The sequence below is a fragment of the Macrosteles quadrilineatus genome, unplaced genomic scaffold, assembly GCF_028750875.1.
Source record: "Macrosteles quadrilineatus isolate MER2022 unplaced genomic scaffold, UCM_ALF_1.0 Scaffold_2__2_contigs__length_208266976, whole genome shotgun sequence".
Taxonomy (NCBI): Eukaryota; Metazoa; Arthropoda; class Insecta; order Hemiptera; family Cicadellidae; genus Macrosteles; species Macrosteles quadrilineatus.
Window position 1 is genome coordinate 35,887,020 of NW_026542595.1, and position 24,470 is coordinate 35,911,489.

General features: G+C 30.5%; 1 protein-coding gene across 1 annotated transcript; it reads right to left on the reverse strand.

The window, feature by feature from the left end:
• Positions 1-18,950: 18,950 nt before the first annotated feature.
• On the reverse strand, positions 18,951-23,139 carry LOC128987417 (uncharacterized). Its single transcript, XM_054408249.1, has 5 exons — positions 22,998-23,139; positions 22,583-22,719; positions 21,195-21,274; positions 20,535-20,615; positions 18,951-19,129 (listed from the first exon to the last, which is right to left on the reverse strand). Exons 1-5 carry the CDS (start codon positions 23,133-23,135, stop codon positions 18,996-18,998), a joined length of 570 nt encoding a protein of 189 aa, XP_054264224.1. The 5' UTR covers positions 23,136-23,139; the 3' UTR covers positions 18,951-18,995.
• Positions 23,140-24,470: the final 1,331 nt, after the last annotated feature.

Below are 24,470 nucleotides of genomic sequence, written 5' to 3' on the forward strand. Positions count from 1 at the left end.
AATAGTCATTGTGGAATACGTTTTCTCCAGTTTTTTTTTTTTTCGCTACAATAAATTACCCAAACCGTATTGAAAAGGACCAAACCACTGTTAAGTGTGTCGGTTTACGGGTTTGAGTTATTATATCGTAGTTGGATCACACCATATAATATACTAAACTATAGCGTTGGGCAATTTAAATGGGTAAAAATTAATATTTACAACTCCAAATATAAAACATGTAACCTAAGAAACACACGCAGACAAAGGTTTTCTTTAGCAACATTGTCTTGAGTTCTGGCTCCAAGTGAAACATGCGTTTCTGGACAACAAAAACTGTATCAATGTTATCGATATCAATCAATAATCAATATGACAATGTATTTTCCACAATTGACTACTTTAATTATCAAAACCATTCAATATTCTTCCCTTTTGTTCTGTAATGTGCTAATTTAGATGACTAACATAACAATTACGACTCTTTTGTTTACCTTTTCATCGTTATCTTGCAAAAAATAATGGTATATAAATCAATTCACCTAGAAAGCCCATATAAAATATATACAAAAATTATTAATGTAGATAAAAGCCCTTTAGTCTGATTTTCACCATTTCAGAATTATTCATTCCCTTAGTTGGTTAGTTGGTTACTATGACTGTGCTAAATTTAATGCGGATCGCTTCAGCCATTCAGGAGGAGTATGTGGAAAACAAAGCAGGAGTGTAGTATATGAGCTTAGTTCAATTACATATTAGTATCCAGTCAAACGGTAATTTATCAATGTGAAATAAAATAACATAGGTAAGTTTTTCCTGATGATATTATGTAGTACATTTGGAAATATAGTACATTTAGTTTAATATAGTACATTAAAATGATTATGTAGTATTTTATGGGATCGGAAAATCATAATTATCAAACTCGTTTAGTTTGTAATTGTATAATGTAACAACGGACAAATTACCTTTCAAAAGTAATTTGATATGAAATATTACTAAAATTTGTTTACTGAGATTCCAAGAACGAGGTTCAAGATTTTTTTGTGGGCAAAAAGTACAGTCACTATCACTGTAGTTAAAATATAGTTTAAATACAAAAAGTTAAATTGTTTTACCAATTTCAATAAACTCTCAGCTAAGTCCTTATCTACCCAACCGAAAACGCTAACTCATATCAACACAGAAATTAAATTCCTTTCTCCCTGACAGTTAACCCGACTCAAGCCATTTCTAAATATTGTATTCTCTTTCAAATACGACCTTGCTTGGATTTCTGAGCTGCAATATGGCGACTTTGTATTTTACATATCAATAATATCATATTTACAGGGGAAGGGAATTATACAAATTAAATATTTAAGTAATGTTAAATCAGTTGATCTTTATACAGATCCGTGTAACGCTCATAAATAGAACATTTACAAGATTTTCTGTTTTTGGCACATTTAACAAAGCTGACTTGAAACAGAACCGAAGTTCTTCGTTTAATCGATTTGGACTTGTAAATTGTCTACTATTAGGTAGTGTTTATTTATATCAGTCATGTTTACCAATTTAAATTAAGATTGCAGGCCGACAATAAAATAAAATAGAGGCGCTTGTGGAGCTACCAACACCTATACAGCATTATTGGAGGCCTTGGTGGCGTCCAGGAATGAACCAAGCAGGCCCGAAAGTGGCATCAACGAGATGGTAGCAGTAATCGTAGAGCCGTGAAGACAATAGCTGGAGAACAAATTACTCACTCGGAACTGGTACATAACAGAGAGATATATTGATACAATAAACTGTTAATGTAACATATAGTTTAAAAGGGAAAAATGCAATGTTCATTATGACGAACAGCGGTAGCGGCGCGACGCTAGTCAGTGCTTGACTGTCTGCGGTGGGATGTGTCGACTACATGACGTCAGGAGCTATGTCAGTAGCCCTACAAATAATCAAACAAATCAGCGATAGAAAAATGTTTACAATTGTTAAATCAAATTTATATTAAACATGACGACTAATTTTAAAACATCATTAAGTTTTCGAAATTAGATGTTTTGAAACAGATTTTTTTCTTAGATGTCTTAGAACCAAATACCTTTCATTTAAACAATATTGGGACCCCAAAACAAAATTTGAATAAAATATATGGAAAGAGTAAGTTTAAAAATTATTAAACAATGGCACTGAATGTTTATCCCATATTAAAGTAGGTATTGGTATTGTTTGTTATTGTTGCATAGTAAACATTCTGTCACACAAGTGTACACTTCGATAAAACTTTTCACAATCGTATTCGCACTTGACAATACTTACAATTGACTAAAATTTAAAAGATTAGCAGAAAAGGACGTTAAAAGGGTAACCGTAGACTTAAGTTGTCCACAGACCGAAATTAAACTAGTTACTGCAGTAAACAGAGGTTAAATTGCGACTGTCGCTTTTGGACTAATTCTGTTAATGCTTTCACATACGTTTCAATAAGTCACATATTGACATATATTGTAACTAGTTGTAGGTAAAAAATTTTGTTATTGAATACTAGCAACAGTGCCCGTTGTGGTTAAATACAACGGTCTCTAGTAAAATATTGGTTATGAAATCCATACACCACTTTACTCACTAATATTAATGGTACAGTTTAAGCACATAACATTAGAATCGCACAATTAACATAAGGAACACACTTTAAACACAAATGCAAATTGTTAACATAAACATTTAATCAAAGAAAAATTAATTAGATAACAATATAACAATAAGCTGTTGAATTATTAACACATGTTTCGTATGATTAGATTATGCATACTGGTAAACTAATTATTGCCATCTATATCTAAATTTTTTATTGCCATGAAATTTAATGAATTTAATAATTAATTTATCATGAAAAATAAATGGTTTTTCTTTTCCGAGTCGTGTTAGCTCTTCTACCCAACCGATTTTCATAATTTTGGCCTTAAAAAGGTATGGACGTACCGCAGAATTGCCATCAAGCATCGGCATTCATTTTGACGTATATTTCGAGTTGTGCACAAACTGCCTCCCTGTAAATTTATTATGGGAGTTAAATTTGGTTTTTTCGAGTTCAATGTTTCGCAGGCGGGTGATGGTTTACAGGAGGGCTCTTCTACCCTCCCGATTTTCATAATTGTGATCTTAAAGCTATACAAGCACATATTTGTCATCAAGCATCATCATTCTTTTATCTAATGTATTACTCGACGAAAGAATTTTTTCACTTCAATTAACGATGTATTCCAGCAGTTCTAATTACCTAACATTTTGGTCTAAAACCTTAATTGAAATACCACCTCTCATTTGAGCTGTTGATTATTAAGATCGGACTACCTAAAGCACACTGCTGAATCACGAATCAACAATAATTACAATCGTTTTAATACCTATCTGCAAACAATGACACGTAACTCTATTTTTATTTAAGTTATTTTATATGTCTTTGTCTTAAAATACTTCAACGGCTTTTACTTGAGATATTGACAGTTTTAATCAGTTAAGTTCAAGATACTGTATCGCTCAATCAGAAAAATATAAATTTGATTATATCTTGAATATGGAATTTAGTTTTATAGATGTATTTACTTAATTCTAATTACGTTATTCTATTTGTTTTGACCTTAAAACCTTCATTAAAATACCAGCTTCCATTTCATTAAAGCACACAGCTAAACCAAGATCAACACAAATTGTTCAAAAAATTGAGTTATTTATCATCGATTTATAGCCAAACGATCTTGCTTGCAACCTCAACAGTACTTTCATAATTATTTGCAAATCTTCACAAATTGGGCTATCATGGGCTATCCAATGACCTATTAATTAATAAAATCGGTTCAGTAGAACTGTAGAGTTAATTGTACAAAGCTTAACAACAACATCTTTAATTCAGTATTTTCTCACTACTATAATTTTGGAGGTTGCTTAACGTTTTTGCAAATAACTTTGAAATGGTGAGGAAATCGACCAAAGTGGAAGGTGATATTCTGAAAGAGAATAAAATTTCCTACAAATTACTAATAAGTGTTTCTTGAAAATTCTCAATAAAGACAGCCTAAAGTTGGCTACAAATATAAAATTGGAAATATAAACTTGGAAAAAGGAGTTTTAAATGTATTATTTTTTATTTGTATGTTTTTCACCTCAAATATCTAATAAAATCAAACTTTCATAATTATTTGAAAATCTGCACAAATTAGGCTTTCCAACGACTCATTAAGTAACAAAATCGGTCCGGTAGAAGTCTAGATTTAGTTGTACAAAGTTTAACAAAAATATATCTAATTCAGTGTTTTCTCACCACTATAAATTTGGAGATCACTTAGTTTATTGCCAATATCTTTTAAATGGAGGGAAAATCGAATAAAGTGGATGTGATATTCTGAAAGAGAATAAAATTTACTACAAATAACTACTATGCATTTCTTGAAAATACTTAATAAAGGAGCCATAAGCTGGCTACAAATAGAATCTTGAAACAGAAACTTGAAAAAAGCAGTTTTTAATGTATTTTTGTTATTTTTACTTTTTCACCACAAATATTTAATAAAATCACAATTTTATAATTATTTGCAAATCTACATGAGTTAGGCTTTCTAATGACCCATTAATTAACAAAATCGGTCCAGTAGAAGTCTAGATTTAGTTGTACAAAGTTTAATAAAAATATCCCAAACTCAATATTTTCTCATTACTATAAATTCGGAGGTTACTTATATTTTTTGCAAATAACTTTTAAATGGTTAGGAAAACGACCAAAGTGGAAGGTGATATTCTGAAAGAGAATACAATTTCCTACAAATTGATACCATGCACTTCTTGGAAATATTAAAAAATGGCAGCTAAAAGTCGCACGCAAATAAAAAGTGTGAAAAACACCGTTTTCGATGTATTTCTTATGGAAAACATGTTTTTTTTTCAAATTTTCACCATAAATCATAACAAAAACAAACTTTCATAATTATTTGCAAATCTACACGACTTAACCTTTCCAACGACCCATTAATTAATTAAATCGGTTGAGTATAACTCTAGATTTAGTTGCACAAAGATTTTTAAAACTGAATTATATATAGAATAGATTGTTTTGTGGTATTTCAAATTTATTTTAACATGCTATGCTATATCATATCTTGTCTATTGATATTTGATTTGGACTTTATTGATTTATTCGTGAAAATTTGTGTGAGGCTTGAGTGTTAAAAATACTATTAAAGTAGCAACAAACTATCTTTGCATGAAGTAATCAAAACCTAACGGATTTGTAATTGTATTATACCACTCAATTTATCTTTGTATGATTGTTAACTGAATAGTTCAAAATTTTATACGATTCTTGTCAATTTAGTTTGTATTACAGTTCCACAAACTTACGTAACGATATCAATTTTCCATTTATTAAATTACGCTTTTTGGTCAAAACGGGTTATAATAATTTGGCTCACCTTAAGCGAAATAATCATTCAAGTGATTCCAGCCAAGCGAGGTTTCAACTCCATCTTGTTTGTTGACGACCGTTAGTAAAATTAATGATGTTTGGCCTGAAGACCTAAGTGTATCATTAGAGCGATTAAATAATGGAGTCCATCCACACCGATTGTAATTACAAAGGCTTTTAGGCAAAAAACTAAACTAATTACCAGTTAAATGTATGACACTAAAATGAGAATAAGCACACAAAAATAGTACCTTTCCATACGTTCTGGGATATTGACATCTTAATAGAAAAGATTCTAGTTCAGATAAAGCAGTTAGAATTTCAATTATTACTAATCATCGCCATTTTATAAACAACAATATGTCTAAAAGACTTCTGAATTAATATACCATACTATTTAATATACATCTATATTCATCCCCACATAGTGAACATAAGATGATAAACTTTATTATATACTGTATTACAAATAAAATATGACAAGTTCCCTAAGACTCTTTGAACTCGTGTATAATAGCATCAAAATTCAATACAATGGCCTTTGACGTTGTGCAACAATGAAACAGGAAGCTTAGCCTTTGAGGAAGGATGTGTAAGAAACAGTTTTTTCTATTTATTCCATTTTTATGCTTTATTTTTTAAATGAATATAGTTTGTAATGTGTTACTGTTAAAATAAAAAGGTTAGTATTGCTTACTAAATAAATACTAGTGTAACTGTTGCTCGAATTCGAGCAATTGCTAAGTATTACAGGCGTTATTTTAAAACGAATAAATGTCATAATTTCTGATGACTTTAAAAGGTTCGACTAAAAAGTATGGAAATACTCAAGATGTACATTACAGATCGATATATTCAACATTTCTTATAAACTGGCCTCTCTTGTAATTTTTCTAAAGCTGACCTTGTTTCTAGTGTTTTTTTACAAATAGCCTTACTCATAGCCGCATTAGGTTGTCCATGATAACGATTATAAATTCTAAAAAAAAAAAAACATTATTTCTATTTATTTTCCTTGGTGGTGTTCTATGACTTTCCTATGTTTCCATAGTTTGCAAATTGGCTCTTTCAATGATTACTAAGAAATGTAGCACAGTTTTATCTCAGTTTTCGTTTTAGTATATCAATTTATCCCGGCTCTCTCGCTTTTTCCATTGTAATATTTACGCAAACCAAAATTCAAATAGGAAATATTTCATTTCAACCAAGCTAGCAAATGTGTGTAGCAAACTGTTAGATTAGCAAACTTATTGACTGTTTAGTTTACAATTAGCATTATGCTCTTCTTCTCACTTTTAATTTCTGACAACAGCTGGAGGATACTGGATACGAAACTTTAAAGGGCCCCAGGGCCTCACTCTATAATTATTTCACTAAAAAGAAAGTTTCCTGCACAGCTTCACGTTACGCTCTTTCCAATGACACCAAAAACATGTCAATCGGTTCAGTAGTTTCGGAGGAGTAATTGTCACAAAAAACCTGCTTGCGTATTAAATAAGTATATATATATATATAGATGAGTTATTTTTAAACATACTATTAACCTTTAAATATTGTAATTTTAACAAAGGATTTGTTTTAAAATCGTGTTATTATTCATTTTCCAGAAAAAATTGCACATCATGTTTGGACTTTATAAAAAAGTCCTTATATAAAAGGCAAAGCCCTCACTGACTGACTCACTCACTCACTCACTCATCACTAATTCTCCCACTTCCCATTTACCTAGGAGGCGAACGAACTTCAACCAGGACGTGATTGAGCCATGCGAACATGCTCACTTGTGAAGTTAAACGGGGCAAAGCCCGCGGGTACAGCTAGTTACTTCATATTTTAAAATTGTCAGCAAGTCAAACCAATCCCCATATATACTGTTAAGCAAGCCTAGTAGTCACTTAGATAGTGCCAGAAAAAATATTTCATATTAAATTTGAAATTTTAGTAATTCACTAGAGCGCAGTCCATGCATACATGCAAGTCTCATTAGGATTTCATATTTTATTAGTTAAATATTTAATCCAAAACGAATCTATGTAAGTTAAGTAATAAAAAAAAATGAATAAAGCTGAGTCTCACTGATTATAAATTATCTTTAACTATTTACGTTAATTACCAGGGTTACCTTATCATTGTTTGCTATTATTTCTTATATAAATACTTGTGGTATCGTATCCTTTACCAATGAACGTAGAGAGGTTATGCGTTCTAACAGGACTACGGGAATAATATGCAGGATGTTATTAAGTTCTTAGATTAATTATAAAGAAATTTGTCTAAACAGATTTATGGCTATAGTTATTCTAATTACAGTACTTAGGAACTAGTTCTTTTTGTTTCGCAAGATTACTGAACTTGTCAGAAGCAATTACACAGCCAAAGTCGGATAACAAAAGAGATTACTTTAATTAAGACCATCTAAGAACTACTAGTTGATTTATTATACTTCCTTTGTATAAAAGCTGCTTCGTATAAAATTACAAAAAAATATATTACAACAATAGCGTTACATGGTTATTGATTTTTTTAAGTACAAAACTTGAAAAAAAACTTAACAACACATAAAACTGAGTTTTAATGGTAGGTCGGTATGTTTTACACTATAACCTTCATCTACTGTAAACCCCACTGACTTTAGCATTGAAATGTTGATGTTAGATGTATCAAAATCATCCTGGTTGTAGATAAACTTTCTATGGTAATAGCTGACAACCATCTATACACTAAATATACACTAAACGTTTAGATGTTGCATGTATTGTATTTACCTACTAGTGAGGTCAAATAATAACAAGAATAATAAGTATTGGTTTAAGCTTTTTGTTAATCCAATTACACATAAAGAAGATTATAAACTAAACTACGTTTGTCTAATCATGTATTTAAAGAATGGATCCTAATTTATTATTGAAATTGCCAAAAATGATACTGTTCAAATAGCTTTAAGGTAAGTATTTTAGTGTTACTTTTGTTACGTCCACGATATATTCATTGACTAAAAAATTGAACTACAAAGTGGAAATTATACTTAAATATTTACACTTGACGCATTAATGTGTTTTAAAATTGAATATTTATTAAAATAGAGGACAGTTTGTTAACCTCTCGTTGACTTCATTTTAATATAAGAGGAAGGGGATTGTCCGTTAGTTGACAGTAGAAGGCAAATCTCATAAGGCATGTTGACTTAGTGTAACTTGCCGTAGCTTCCTCTTCATTCAGGAAGTCCCGACTAAAAGGTAAAGTGGGTTGCATTTCAGCGTTACAAACCTAACAAACTCCAGAATATTTACCATATAGGATATATATGATCAATATTCGTTTTATATGGTACATAAATTGTGTATAAGACTTGCTTGTCACCATTAAAACTTTACGTACACCAAATATTTCTTAGATTAATTATAAAGAAATTTGTCTAAACTGATTTATGGCTAGAGTTGTTCTAATTACAGTACTTAAGAACTAGTTCTTTTTGTTTCGTAAGATTACTGAACTTGTCAGAAGCAATTACACAGCCAAAGTCGGATAACAAAAGGGATTACTTTAATTAAGACCGTCTAAGAACTACTTGTTGATTTATTATACTTCCTTTGTGAAGAAGAGCTGTTTCGTATAAAAATTAATAATAAATTCAAATTCAAATTTATTTATTTGTGATAATACAAAATCTGGCCTCGCCAAGTTTGCAAAACTTGTCGGCGAGGTCCAATTGATTCACAAAAATGTAACAAACAAAATTTACATTTTTTTTTTCTTTTTCTTTTTACAAATATAAATATTCTAGCGCTACTAATTCCATGGCGGTTTGTGGCAGGCACCTATCTAAGCTACATAATAATGGCAGCAGAAATGTAAAATTCTAATATGGTTTGAAAAAAATTGCTGATTTATAATCAATGCTTCATTCCGAAGTCTTTGTTCTCCTGGTTCATAGACCAGGGGTTTCTAAATATTAAAGAGGCAGTGTCTAACTGGAGAAAAAAAAGTATTCGTTTGTTTGTCGTTTGTTTCTTGTTTCCTGAAAATTTGATGAATTGAGACATAACCTCTCACTAAGAAAAGTTATGCCCATGCAGGCATTTATTTATACAAAGCGGAAAAAAAAAAAACTAATATGTTTGAGAAGCTTTCTTTGATATTTTCATCCCTAATAGATGTCTTTTGTACTGTGTTTCTGATGTGGTGGGTTTTGTGTGTGTTTGTAAAAATTGTATTTAACAGTGGCTGTAATTGTGTGTCCTAGCAAAGTTTTAACTTAATTTTGTGAAGTGTCTTATTTATTTATGTGATATGTGTGTGTTTTGTGTCCTATCCGATGTAGTTAGATGCCAGCTTGGCCTAGTCGTTTTTATTTTGCCTGGAACATAATGTACAAATATATACAAATATATACAAATATACAAATATACAAATATATACAAATATATACAAATATAATGTATTAATTCGTTTAAATGGTTACATTTTCATTTATTTTTTAATATACAAAACTTGAAAAAAACGTTACAACGCATAATACGAAGTTGTAGTGTTAGGTTGGTATGTATTACACTTTAACCTTCAGCTGTTGTAAAACCCACTGTCTTTAGCACGATGTTGAAATTTTGGGGTTAGATGTATCAAAATCAGTTACCTGGCTGTAGATAAACATTCTATAGTAATAGCTGACAACCATAGATACACTGAAGATATTAAACTTTTAGATGTTGCCTGTATTGTATTTACCTACTAGTGAGGTAAAATAATAACAAGAATAATAAGTATTGGTTTGGTATTGGTAGTATTGGTTTAAGCTTTTTGATAATCCAATTACACATAAAGAGGATTATAAACTAAACTACGTTTGTCTAATTAGGTATTTAAAGAATGGATCCTAATTTATTATTAAAATTGCCAAAAACAATACTGTTAAAATAGCTTTAAGGTAAGTATTTTAGTGTTATTTTTGTTACGTCTACGATATATTCATTGACTAAAAAATTTAACTGCAAAGTGCAAATCATACATCAAATTATACACTTACGCATTAGTGTGTTTTAAAGTCGAATATTTATGAAAATAGAGGACAGTTTGTTAACCTCTCGTTGACTTCATTTTAATATAAGAGGAAGGGGATTGTCCGTTAGTTGACAGTAGAAGGAAAATCTCATAAGGCATGTTGACTTAGTGTAACTTGCCGTAGCTTCTTCTCCATTCAGGAAGTCCCGACGAAAAGGTAAAGTGGATTGCAGTCATCGTTACAAATTCCACAAATATTTACCATATTGGATATATATGTTCAATATTCGTTTTAATGGTACATGAATTATGTATAAGACTTGCTTTTCACCATAAAATTATATTTACACCAAATATTTCAATATTGATCTAATAGAGATTTTAAAAAGCTCTAAGTAACTATATCGTCAAATAACGTTTCATTAAAAATAAACCAATAATTTCTTTTAAAATTTACAATGGTTATTATTTCATTATAATATTAATTATTATAATATTACTAGCTGCTGTACCCAGCTTCGCAGCTAGAAGAAATTTCAGATTCTTAATCATTTAATTATATTTAGAATAAATAATCCACCATTGAGTTTTAGATTTAATAATTCTACCACATAGTTTTGTAAAATGCATTTAATTCCCATGGATTACCCGTGTAAAGTTGTGAAATAACCTTTGGGCAGTTCAGGTTGTTTACTTTTAAATGTCAACGCAAAGGTTGTGGGTCGCGTTACTTACAGGCTCACAGGAACCATCCGTGAAGTCATATTGATGATCCATAAATCCATGACGTCATACTTAATTATAAAATCAAGAAAATCTTTAAAATTAAACCGTCATAACCTAACCTAACTAACCAAACTTGCTGATAATGTAAAAATCGAATGAAGGAATCGAATGAATTAATCACTACAGTTCACCTTTGTACTGTACCGGCTCACTCCTTGCTTTGCTGTAAACGATCCACGCACGGGAGGTTAAAAGAGGCCGCCAACCTCTTTTTTTTAAAAAAAAGGTGTTTACTAATCAAAAAAATTGTTCTGTTCATAAAATAAAATTTTAAATGCCTCAAATTCTAACAAAATATGTACAGGAAGTAATCACGTTCTAAGCAAAATCTGTAACAAAAAGTTCGTGTTACCGGTGGGATTCGATTTGGTTATCAGCCGAGTACTCTATACACTACACCACGAACACCGATGGCTTCACTTCATATCGTTGCGGTAATGGTGTTCCCTCAAGAAAAGAGAATGACGTCACGCCATGACAGCCAATAGAGTTGTGCGTCACGGAGCGTCCCGTGAGCCTTGCAAGAACTGGACCCCAATGAGGGTTGGTTGAAAATATTGTGAATTTTCTCATGCTTCCATGCAGACCAATTAATATTTACTTTTGAAAACCTCATCTAAAAACTTTGGACATCCCCCTCGTGTAATGTATTATTTACTGTCACTTGTTTGGTACAATGGTAATGTTTAAAATGCGATATTTAGTTTACGAAGTCTCATATCTTAGGCATATTTAGTAGGGAACATCAAAGTTTTTATAGTGGATCACTCCAAAAGACTTGCACGTTAAAATTAAATAACACCTAAAGGTTTGAACACCTGCGTTATACATTTTGACTCCCCCCCCCCTAACTGCAAGCTAAATGTTATTTTAGACTTCTAATGAATGTAATGAAAATGAAGTAATAAGTTTTAAAATAAAAACCCAATTCAATTAACTGGCAAGTTTAAATAGTCTAAAATTTAAAACTTTTAAAATATTCCCAAAAAAAACTACTTACCATGTTTAGTTAGTTTTAGTTTTGTGTTAGATATTACCATTCTCTAGTTTCCAACTTCAATTTAGAACTTTGTTTGCTTGTATGCAAGGACAGTTATATGAAGGTAGTAAGTTACCTTTGAACAAACTTGTAAGGACATTTGTAAGACTTCAACAGAGTTCTGGGTAAACATTTATTCATACTTTATTCCTTTAACAAATATATACCAAGCTTACGCATACAACATTATGTATAAGACAACTAGAGGTAAAGTAAAATACATATGACATCCACTAAGACAGTATCTAAGCTACACTAATGGAACGGTTAAGTTTAAACAGTAATAATATTTTTCTGTTTTTTTATGTTAAGCTTTTTATTTTATCGTTTCCTACGCCTTTGGCATTTATTATAGTTGTTTGGTAGATAGCTGCACTACGTTTTACTATCTAAAGTCGACCGTATATATTTGTCGGCTAACGCGTCAATTATAACAAAACAGTTGTGATGTCATATTGTGATTAATAACTACAGAGATTGGATTGTCTTATTCGGAAATAATTATCTGATAAATATTGACTTCTAATTTAAAGAATACAATAGTCGGTAAAATCATGATTACTTGAAATTATCATTGTGAATATCATAACGAGTGATACTAATAGAATTGTGATGCTAATTTATAAAAGTGCTTTAAAAACAATGAAATTACACTAACAATGAAATAAGCTGTTAATTTATGTAACCAATTAAATATGTTGAATACAGCTATTTTATACTTAAATACCTGTTTTATGATTGTATCATTATTGTACTTGGTGTTTATAAATGAATATCAGGGTTTTAATGCTTTATAGATTTATTATTATTAACTTTAGATTTAAACTTACCGCTATAAATAATACATCAAATGAAAAATTAACTCAAAACTAATAAGATTGTATGCCTTCCTGCGACAAATTATTTAAATAATCGATTCAGTAGAACTGTAGATTTAATTGTACAAAGTTAAAAAGAAACTTCCAACTTTTTTTAACCACTATAAATTGGGAGGTTGCTTCACATCTTTGCAAATAACTTTTACATGGTTAGAAAATCTACCAGAGTGGAATGTAATTTCCTGATAGAGAATAAAGTTCCATTAAATAACTTCATCAGCACTGTTGTACGTGTTATTAAATTACCTGAAAGCACAAAAAATACGTCAAATAACACTTAAAAAATCAAGAAAATCATCAGACCCAATAGTTGAATTGATAGTTTGAATTGAATCGATCACCACTTACCATCCTTTATATGTATTTAAATTCTTGTAAGTAAACATTATAAGTGTAAATATATTATTATAAGTGTTATTTGGCGCATTTTTGTGCTTTCAGGTCATTTAATAACACGTACAATGCTGATTAAGAAGTTATTTACGACCAGTAAAAAAATATTGTTAACTTTAAAAAAATCCTAAAATTATGTGTAAGAAGTGAATATAAACATATAATCTAATGCTAGAGCAAATCGTAGGAAAGTCTCACTACCTTGAGGGCAGCAGCACATCGACCGGCTAATCAGACGTCCTTTAGTTCAGTGAGCCGAGTCATTGCTGTAAGTCTGTCATAATATTTGGAGTGTAAACTGTTTTGTTTTTTATATTTGGAGAACTTTATTTTTTAACTCTCAGAAATAGCCAAATACGCCCAAGATTCCATTGTGCGTATTGTAGGTTATTTTGGAAGTATAACATGTTTCTAAACCTCTTTATTAATCAGCTCTCTTCATAATAATTAATAATGGGAAATAGTTTTCCAAATGTTGCACCGCTATATCATTCATTGCATTCATTGTTGGGGACTATCTTATTGTTTTTTATTAGTTTCACACGAACCTTCTATATTGTAGGCCTATTGCTTCTGTTCAATATTGTAAACTAATGGGTTTTAACTAACTAAATTTAATTTTTTTCTTTTGCATACTTTTTGTTAAGAATCATGTAATGTTTTTATATTCACAATTTAACTAGTAAACATTATTATTCTTTGATATAAATCGCAAGAAAAGTGTGTAATTGTAAGCAAATGCTGATAAACTATGCATAGATTATGGAAGAGATCATTGGTTAGTCAAAACTGGAACATTAAACTTCCAAACGACACATTTTGCTCTTCAAAAACAATTCATTCATTTTCATTGTATTCAAGTAATACAATAAAAGGTAGTTTAAATATGCTCAATACAAACTTTTTATACCAATAACAAATAAATTAACGCATACTTAATCAATAAATATTTCAAACAGATACCCACATTTTACAGTTATGTAGACCATTGACCTTCCCGTCATGTAACTAATACTAATTTGAATCATTTTAAGTATGCAGTCAAAGTTACTATTGTAACGCAGCTCATACAGCAAACCTGTTACCGTAACATGCTTGGTAATGGTAAGGATTCCCAGGTTGTTCTGTCCATATTACGACTGGTTTGCCAAATCGACTCCGGTTCTTCCTTGGTTTAAGCAAGCATTGTTATTTAAATTGTAAATTGTTTTACTCATCTCCTGCGGTAAAACATTAAATGAAAGATATGTATTGAAACAGAAATTTCAGACTCTCTTAACAGTTGATATTCTTGTTTCTACAAATTTGAATTTCACATTTCCCTTACAACCACATCCACAACGATAGTGTAAAAACCTCTGTTGTAATGATCGAAAATTCTCCCTTGTTACTCAAAGCAATACTAATTTACAAATGCTTGTTCTCTACTGAAGCTACTGATTGTTGATATCTAGTTTGTTATCCATCTATTAAGTACAGTATATCCACATTAGTAGTATAAAAATTGATATTCTGAAATCTTACAAGGCAATCTAAAGCGCATTGAAAACTTAATTGTTTTATGGCCTATTTACAACGTAGTCCTTTGTTTAGTAAAGGATGGACATATTTATAACAGAACATGCACTGTGCATGATGTTTTTATTACATGCAAACATGTAGTAGACAACTAGGCGTAGGTTGACTATCACTGAAATGTTGATTTTTATTAACGGTTTTGGAAATACATATTTTAGATTATGTGCAAAATATATTGCACATTGTTGTTATCTACAAAAGGTAAAACTTTACTGTTATGTGAAAATCATTAATTTGGAAAAGGAAGTAATATAATAATACAAGTTTATCTCATAATTTAAAAAGTATTTAAATTTCATCATACAAAATAAATAAAATGTTTTAAATGTATAATTGAGGTTTCAAAAAAGCTTTTGCAGTTATATCGTTAAGACAGTTTCCTATTACATTTTATCTCTTTATACGTTGCATAAAACGAGTTTTCATCAGGGATAATTTGTTATGTAAAATAAAGTTTAAATTGTACTTCCAGACCTTTTAACTTTGTTAAATGAACACAAACCGGCTTTGGGCTTCGTGTAAGAAACTAGTTTGGTATATTTATATCGTTGTAGCAATTTATACGTTTTATATTGTTGGTTTTAAAATATTTTTTAAATAATTTTTCCACTGTGGAGTAAAGAAATTAAAAAAAATGTGTAAATAATGTTGTGGCCAAAATAAAATAAAAATGAATATACAAAATAAACTGTGTGAAATATATTTTCCATATTGTTATTAGATTGTTGACATTCAAGGCCATTTCTCAATTTAATGTGTATAGGATAAATTAATATGTGTGGTAAGAATACGATAACTGTATTTTAAATCCACACTATGATTTGAGAGAGTAAATTCAAAATGCAATTATGTGTCAAAAGTTGGGTTTTTGTTAAATGTTTGTAACATTTGGAACAAATAGAAACAGCAGTTTTTCTAGATAAACTGCAATAACATAAAAATCTTGTTTATAATTTTATTAATGCTGCATAGGTATATACTTGCCAATTGGAATTTTAATGACTTTATCTATGTGTGCATAATAAAAATCTTCTTTGAGAAGAATGTTAAAATATGCAATACCACAAACATATGTTATATTAAGCTCAGCAAGGGCCAGTGTAGGTATAACTTACACTTGGAGACTACAAGCAAGACTTGGGGCTGGACGACACCCGATATGTTATCATTTGGTCCCAGCTCTCTTTTAAACTTACAGAACCTTTTCTAGAGATTCATTTCTCAGTAAAGTTATTTTAATATTTGCCTTTGTTCCAAACCAATAATATTATATTCAAACTAGTGGCTTGTAGGGGCAGTAGCCCCTATGTATATATTGTAGTAATTATTTTGTACAAATTATTAGTCCCATGGGTTACCCTACCTTGATTATCGTTTAACATTATTGTATATTATAATATGTATAATAAAGGGTGTCCCAATAAGAACGCCGGATTTGAAATGTTAACAAACCATATATATTCATGCTAAATTTACAATATGAAACATGAATCTTAAAGCTTAGTATCTCCGATTAGTAATTGAGTATTATGTCTTGTAAGTGCCAACCTGCTGAATACTGACAAGCTCGACATCTCTTGACAAAGTTTTCCATCACTTTTTCACACACTCCCTGTTGAATTCCATTAATGGCACGAATCATTTCCTCCTTCAAGTCTTGGATTGTTTGAGGGTTATTGGCGAAAACAAGCGACTTTAAATATCCCCAGAACAGAACTGAGCCAATTTATTCGAACTTAGAAATCAATCTTCGGACAGATGGCTCATTTGGTGCATTGTCCCGGCCGTAAATAGCGCGCAGCTTCCGTGCTTGTAGTGCACTTTATCTATGACCACGCGTTGATCCGTCGTGTAGCGATTCATGACTACAAATGGGACCTAATACTAATAACACCGGTGATAATTTGGGAATTTCTATTGAAATACAGATAAGGATAAGACGATCCTCAAATCCGGCGTTCTTACTGAGACACCCTTTAGTTATTACATACCTGCATAATGCATTTTGAGGTCTGCTCTGTTAAAAATAAAAATTACAAAGGATTTTTCATGCGGTGTGTTTATAGTATAAACTTTCTAATCATAATACAACTAAGGATAATTTTCAATGATAATCTTCATGACTATTAATTAAATGTATATACATTTCTTTGAATATAGACAAATTCACTTAGATAAAATACATGGAGATAAATGGAGATAAGTAAAATGTTTTAATTCAACGTTTGCCATCTTCATGCCATTCACGCTTAACATAAGCGATTACATTGAAACATGTTTAAACTGTACTAAATATTATACTGTGCACATTGTTGGAGTTCCAGTCATAATTGTTCAATGGAATAGGTAAATATAGTTATGATACTCTACTCTAAATCAGTAATATTAACTGGATTAAAGGATTACATTTACAATTATATGCTTTATCCACAAGATTTTCAGATATGCAATAAACGTGGATAATCATTGCATGTAATATACATTTATACTATGATATCAAAACAAGTTTTATTTGTCACTAAGCCTTCTTGAAACTTATAAATTATAAGGTATCATAACTGCTTGCTCCTGTACTTCATACTCCCTTTCGAACAAAATATTTTCATAAACATTTTCTAAATAATATTCTCATTATGATATATCTTATCTTTTTCACGGGGAACCTAGTCAGGAGGTAAAAATCTGTACCAAACAAAATTAAATAGAATATCTTGTATGGTAAATCATTTGTCAACTATTAAATCTATAATACTAACATGCTGTTGTGAACAGTAAGACTCGAAAATTATTCTTAATTTAGTCTATCCATCTATCCATATACTTAATCCTACTCAAACAATTTCCATGATTAAGGTGTCTCGGAGAGAAGAATGGCAATGAAAAATTAAATTTTATTAAGGGCTTCGCTCTCTTGCATAGGATTAATTTTTTGAGTTCACTTTCAAAGATCCAGATATGTTGACCAAATGTCTTCGTTACGGTATAAACGTAAATAGTAATTTAACCGCTGGCCATCAGATAAATAACTAACCATCTGGTTGTTAACGAAAGACAAAACCGTTTATGAAAATGGATTTTGAATTAGATAAATAGTTTTGTTGACAATGAATTGTAACCTGATTGATGTAGGTTGGAAGGAACGACCTTATTAACGCATTTTATTGTAGTTTTAGGATGTGAGATGTAAATATTTATGGTGTCTACTCGTATCTAAATTCAACATAGTTGATTTATGGTAAATTATTGGTTTTATTCACCCAATAACTGTTTTAAACAAGCATAATTTATGAAAGGTCAATAATTCCATTCGATTTGTCCCAGAAACAAGTTTTTGACCCTGTTCAAATGCGTAATTTTCGCACCGGTTCCCTCGTAACCTTCAAGCACTTGATACTGATGTACTGAATGAATGAATGAATGAATGAATCCTTTTTATTTCATTACAGTACATCAGTTACAATGGTACAAACAACAATTACTAAAATGTAATCCCCAAATGGGCTAAATGCCTGTGGTTGGGGATTGAGTCTATCATCCGCACAATAAAACAATAAATTTAGGCTACTTTTAAAAGGGAAATAATATACATTGTACACAGAAATTTGTTTACAAGAAAAGATAAATAATATAAAAACTAGTTTACGAGATAAATATATACAAAACGATACAGTGTATGAAAAATGAATGAAAAATGAATGCACGCATATATCACGCGTTCAGTTTGCACGTTAAAATGGAAATGCCTACTGATGGATACGTTGCTACTGATTAAGATTAAATCCTAATTTATACAGTTTTAAATGTCCGTAGATACAAATGAATGCTTTATATTTGGGTTTAAATAACGTTAAAATAAAATATGTGGGTTATTTAATGTATTACTTTTTGTACAATTTATTCACTTGTTTTTTCCAAAGGGAATCAATTTTCCTTGGAAGCCATACTCCTTGTCAATTCCGTAGACTGCTGACTTTTCAGCTGATGTCAGTGGTCCATGAGCCAAGACATATCTATAGTCGATCGTCTGGTCGCCTAAACAACAACAAATTCATATTTAACATAGATGACAAACATCGAACATGGTTATTAATCTAAGGAAAGTAATACACAAAGCATATCAAAAACTTTAACGCTGTAGCATATAATAACTAAATGCAGTCGTTTAGCAGGTATATGAATAATTTTGTGTTTATTAAAAGTTTACCCGGACATGGTAAACAGATATGGTTTAACAGATATGATGGATATGATTTAAATTATATATATATAAAGCCTGGCATAAATTTGTTAAAGAATGTTTCCACAAACCTTATTATGTATAGAATTATAACTTTACATTGCAACGTGGATAGACCACCACGAGGTTCAATTAAAACGTAGGGGGTAAAACTATAAATTATAATCACAACTCTCTTAAAAGAAAACAACTTAATTTCCAAATCAAAATCTTGAATACAAAGGATGGTAGAAAACGTTGATCAACCTGGAAAATGTTTTAAATAACTTTTTACCCCACTAGATAGTAATCAGGTGGTTTTTGCACTCTATTTTGACTAAAAAGTTGTTGTTTTCAGAAAAAGGTTAGTAAAATTAGCTGAAGCATGCTACAATCGGCTGGGTAAATTGACGGTACTCCTTTAATAAGGCGTCATATGAGTTTCTTCAATTGTTTTAAACCAATTTGCACAATATTATTAGAGAGTTTAAAAAACTGTGAAAAATAATGGACTACGCAGTAAAAATTACAAAACTGTTAAAACGTTGTGGTACAAAACTCTACAGTTTAGTTAGTACAGTTTAGTTTTATAAGGCTAAAGGCGGTGCACCCTAACGAGCTTGGATTGTACAAATTTTAAGATTTAGTTTTGTATGTAAAAAAGCGAAATTGCAAATATCTTTTGGAAGAAATCACTCTTGATTTCCTCTTTATTTTCAGAACATTTCTCGGAGCTTGGTTGTTTGCTTACTGGACATGTATAGCTCCCTATTACTAAGATAACTAAACAATGTATTGTAATTGGGATTATTTCTGATTAAATTGTTTCAACACTACTAAAGTTTTTACTTGTGGACTGTACTACCTAGTGTTATATTATATCTTTGATCAAGCAGTTTCACTTCCTGAGAGTGAGGCTGGAGATTGGCAGGAGAGGCTTTTCTTACTTTGGGCCCAAGTTGTATAACGACCTCCCCTGTGATCTTAAGTTGCTAGGTGTTCCAGCTTTTATAAATAAACTAAAAGAAATGTATAGACTGCTGTGGACAAAGGACCTCAAATTTTGTAAATAGATTATATATGTATACAATCTGTTATTAGTTTTATTTAGTATTAGTAAATTGACAAGAGTTATCCTGTAAAGCAGTATGTATTAAGGAACGCTTGCTAAATAAAGGAATTTTTATTCATTTATTATTTATAATGAGGAAAACTACTTACTTCCTTCTTTGCTGCAGATGTAATAGAACGCATATCTTCCTGGGACATACTTGATTACATTGACTTTGTAGACTTCGTTGGCTAAAAATAAAACATACAACATAAGAATACAATATAAGTATGCAATGTTTGTTTTTCAAATGTTCACGTTTCTCATTAAAATTATAACATATAGATAAGTTTATTAAAAGAGAAATAGCCTAAGCTATCAAATGATATAACAACGTTAAAAGTGAAAGATTATTCTACTATCCTCAACAATGTCTACTTTAGGATTAGTTCGCAAGATGTTTCTTTTGTTTGTTTGTTGTTACTTAAACAAAAACTACTGTAGCAAATGGACAACTCTATTTGATAGCCGGATATAATATTTTCAGCCCGCATTTTTACATCAAAAACACACCAACAAAATGTTTAATTTAAACAAACTAAATTTGTTTATGTAATTGTAAAACTATAATAAAAACTAGAGATAATTTAGCTAGCTTATTAAAAATAACTAGTGTAGAAATTTAAGTTTTTATATATCACGCATGTGGGCTCTTAGTGTATTCAGTTGTTTTCAAGGCGAAATTAGTCTAATACTTTAAGAATAAATCATGATGAAAATGGTTAGTTAACCCACAATCTAAATCTAAGCTAAAGCAACGCTAAACATACTAGTTGTTGTAGCGGTGAGGGTCCCATGTCCATTGTTGGTGATTATCTCATCAGCCAACTGACCTCCTTTTCCGTCCTTCCTATGATCAAACAAATTACAAACATGTTAAGAATATAATTATGAATGATCACAAACAGTCATACAAAAAACACAAAATTCAGAAATGTTTCTTTCACAGAAAAATATAATCAAAGAAATAACATTTCATGCATATGTAAGAGATTAAATCTAATTTGAACTAATCCGTTCCGATTTCTCTATAGTATGGTTTGCAAAATATTAAAAATGGTGATTATAAAATGTTCAAACATTCCTATTTTTGTTAAATGAGAGAATTAATTACACCTTAAACAACCCCGTTTTATTTTAATTCATTTAAAGGGTCTTACCTTTTTCTCAATGCATTTTTTGGATTTTAGACAATACGGTTTTATGTAAGTTTGTTAAGTCATTGACAGTCTACTGGACCCTAATATAATTAAAAAAACGATAGTTTTAACTTTAATAGTAATTATTCTTACATTTTGAAGCAGTAATCTTAATTAGCCAAATACTAATTACACTATCCGTTTGGAAAGTGAACAGTCCAAAGCTCCTGGTAGCAGGATAGGTAATGTTGTAAATTAAGAAGTACTGTCTTAGTTTAACTTAAGTGGATCACAGATATTGTTTCATATAATATATTATTTCTGATAGCATTCGTTATCAATGCAGTATCAGATGTTATTTTGAAACAGCAATTATTTTATTATTTTAATTAATTATTATTTTTATTAATGATTTTAAAGAGATAAAATATGTATATACATTAAATTTTTATGTTTCAGTTAGCTTTAAAGTCATGTGTGTAATGATTGGATATATGGTTCATCACACGGAGTGATTCTTACGTTGGTCGTTTACTGTCCAAACGTCAAGACTTTTGTTGATAATAGCAAAAATGATGAAATACATCAAATAATGGCCTTTTTGTTAATTCGAAACGTGGCATTAAACTATAATCTATCTTCTATACTTTTTATACTATAAACCAAACACCATTCACTGACTCACTGATCACTACTGTATCTCAAAAACTATCAACCATAAGATCTCAGGAATCGGTATGGAGATTCTAATTAGGCTCTAGGTATGCAATAAGAAGAGTTTTCAATAAACTCCAGTGACTTATTATGTACGTAGTTTCAGATTGAGCAGTCCAAATCTCCTGGTAGAAGGACAGGTAATGTTGTAAATTAAGAAGTACTGTCTTAGTTTAACTTAAGTGGTCACATATGTTTTACATAAATTTCCGTTAGCAAGGCCACGACGGGATAAGCTAGTAGCTAATAAATTTCTGTTCAATATAATTTTGTCCTCAAAGACTGATATATGATTCTATACTTACGCTGTGTATGTAATAATATCTCTGTATTGGCCGTCGGCAGCAGGGGTCATTTTTATAGACAATGAGCTGAGATTTTCATTGAACTTTGTAGCAGGTCCATAGGTTACCTCCCAGCTACCACCTTGCTCCTTATGGAACTAAACATGAAACCTATGTTTAGTAAATATTTAAGGAGCTTGGTTTTAATTGATAGTTACATACCTCTAGCCATAGCTTGTTTTGCTATTGATTAGAATATAAATAATTAGAACTGCGATAGACCTTTCTTGACAGTTAGTTCTCAAAAAGAAAATACTCAATTTGTTTTATTATGTCATTAAAAATTACTACTTTATGCTGTGAAACCTGATGTATAGTTAAATATTTCTTAGATAATCACTAAAGTAACCTTATAAGAAAATCAACGCATGTATACCTTGTCAAAGTCAAAGCCAGTCTGGGTTTGTACGTTGACATCACATGGTCCCATGGTAGGGATGTCCGCCGAGCAGACAACGATGGTAGCGACGACGAAGAGAGTGGTGGACATCATCTTGGAAAAGTGAACATCCATAGAAATTTCCGCATATAAGTACTGGTGGAGTTCGTTAAAACACAATGCTATTACGTCTGTCAAAGAAAAGAAACGTCCCCACTATTTACACACTTGTATGAATAACTGTCAACTGTTTACTAAGTTGATCGACGAAGACAAATTAATAATGATCAATAGATATGTTAGTTATTAGCAAATACCTTATATCACTTTGTTTCTGTAGAACATAACTGAACAAACATCACATGTTAACACATTTACCCTTGATTACACAACGTTGTATCAATACATCTTTAAGGTCACACATATTTCCTCCTTCATTATTTTGAAAATACTTTCAAATAGAGTTGTTTTATAAAATAAAAATACAAATATTCTTATGGAATATTACACGTTTACACGTATTGTTATCTATTTCCTTACGACATATTAAAATTATAGGCAATATGTTACACGTTATGTTGGCCTAAGGGAAGAATTATTGCGTTAAACATAAAACTAATAATTTTTTTTATTAACTGCACTCATTAATTACAAGAACGCATTTTGTAAAAGTTGTGTGCAAAAGGTATCTGTATAATTAAGTATACCCCAAGTAAACTTTTAAAATCTAATATTTTAGTACATATCGAATTCCATAGGACATAGTCATAGGGCTTTGAATTATTGAATACCAGGTTAGTACAGAGTATTTTATAAATGCACAAGACAGAATGAATTAAAAGCATAAATAATTAACATTATGTTTTCAACTTAAGTTATTTTACAGAATACATTTTGTAATACAAGGTTAATTTTTATTTACTTTATTTTATTTAGTTGAAAATAAACAGAAACATGGAAAAGGTGCACCTTAAGAATTTGAAATATGTGGTTAAAACTACCCGACTTTGCGTGTTCCTTAGCCTTTTTTTTATTGCTACTTCAGGGAATCTGGCTGCCCATGCAAAAGGTTTGCCTCGTCCAAAATACCCAGATGACTAAGTCTCTTACCACATTAGTGTCATGAGGAGGAGTGCTATTAAGTTTGTCGAATAAATATATGTCCCATTAAATAAATTGTTTGTAAAATAATTTACGTGTTCAGTATATGGATCAAGAACATGCATCAGACATAACCTGTATTTAAGATTCTTAAGGTGCAGCTAATCCATGATTTTTGTATGTTTCCAATAAAAAATATACTAGGCTTACCTTGTATTTGAAAATTTGTTCAGTAAAAATAATCTAAATTACAAATGATCAGTATCTTCATAATCACAACTAAAGTGTGTATTTATAAATATCACTACTTTTACGTGGAATTCAAAGGACTACAACTAGTTTAGGCTGTACTATACTACTGCATTAGAT

What these genes read in the sequence shown, in the direction of transcription:
- LOC128987417 (XM_054408249.1), bottom strand. Translation starts at nt 23,135, where the DNA reads ATGGATGTTCACTTTTCCAAGATGATGTCCACCACTCTCTTCGTCGTC. An exon ending in CTGGCTTTGACTTTGACAAG is followed by an intron (nt 22,720 to 22,997) that starts GTATACATGCGT and finishes TTTCATGTTTAG; the next exon opens with TTCCATAAGGAGCAAGGTGG. An exon ending in CATCTGCAGCAAAGAAGGAA is followed by an intron (nt 19,130 to 20,534) that starts GTAAGTAGTTTT and finishes GTTGTTGTTTAG; the next exon opens with GCGACCAGACGATCGACTAT.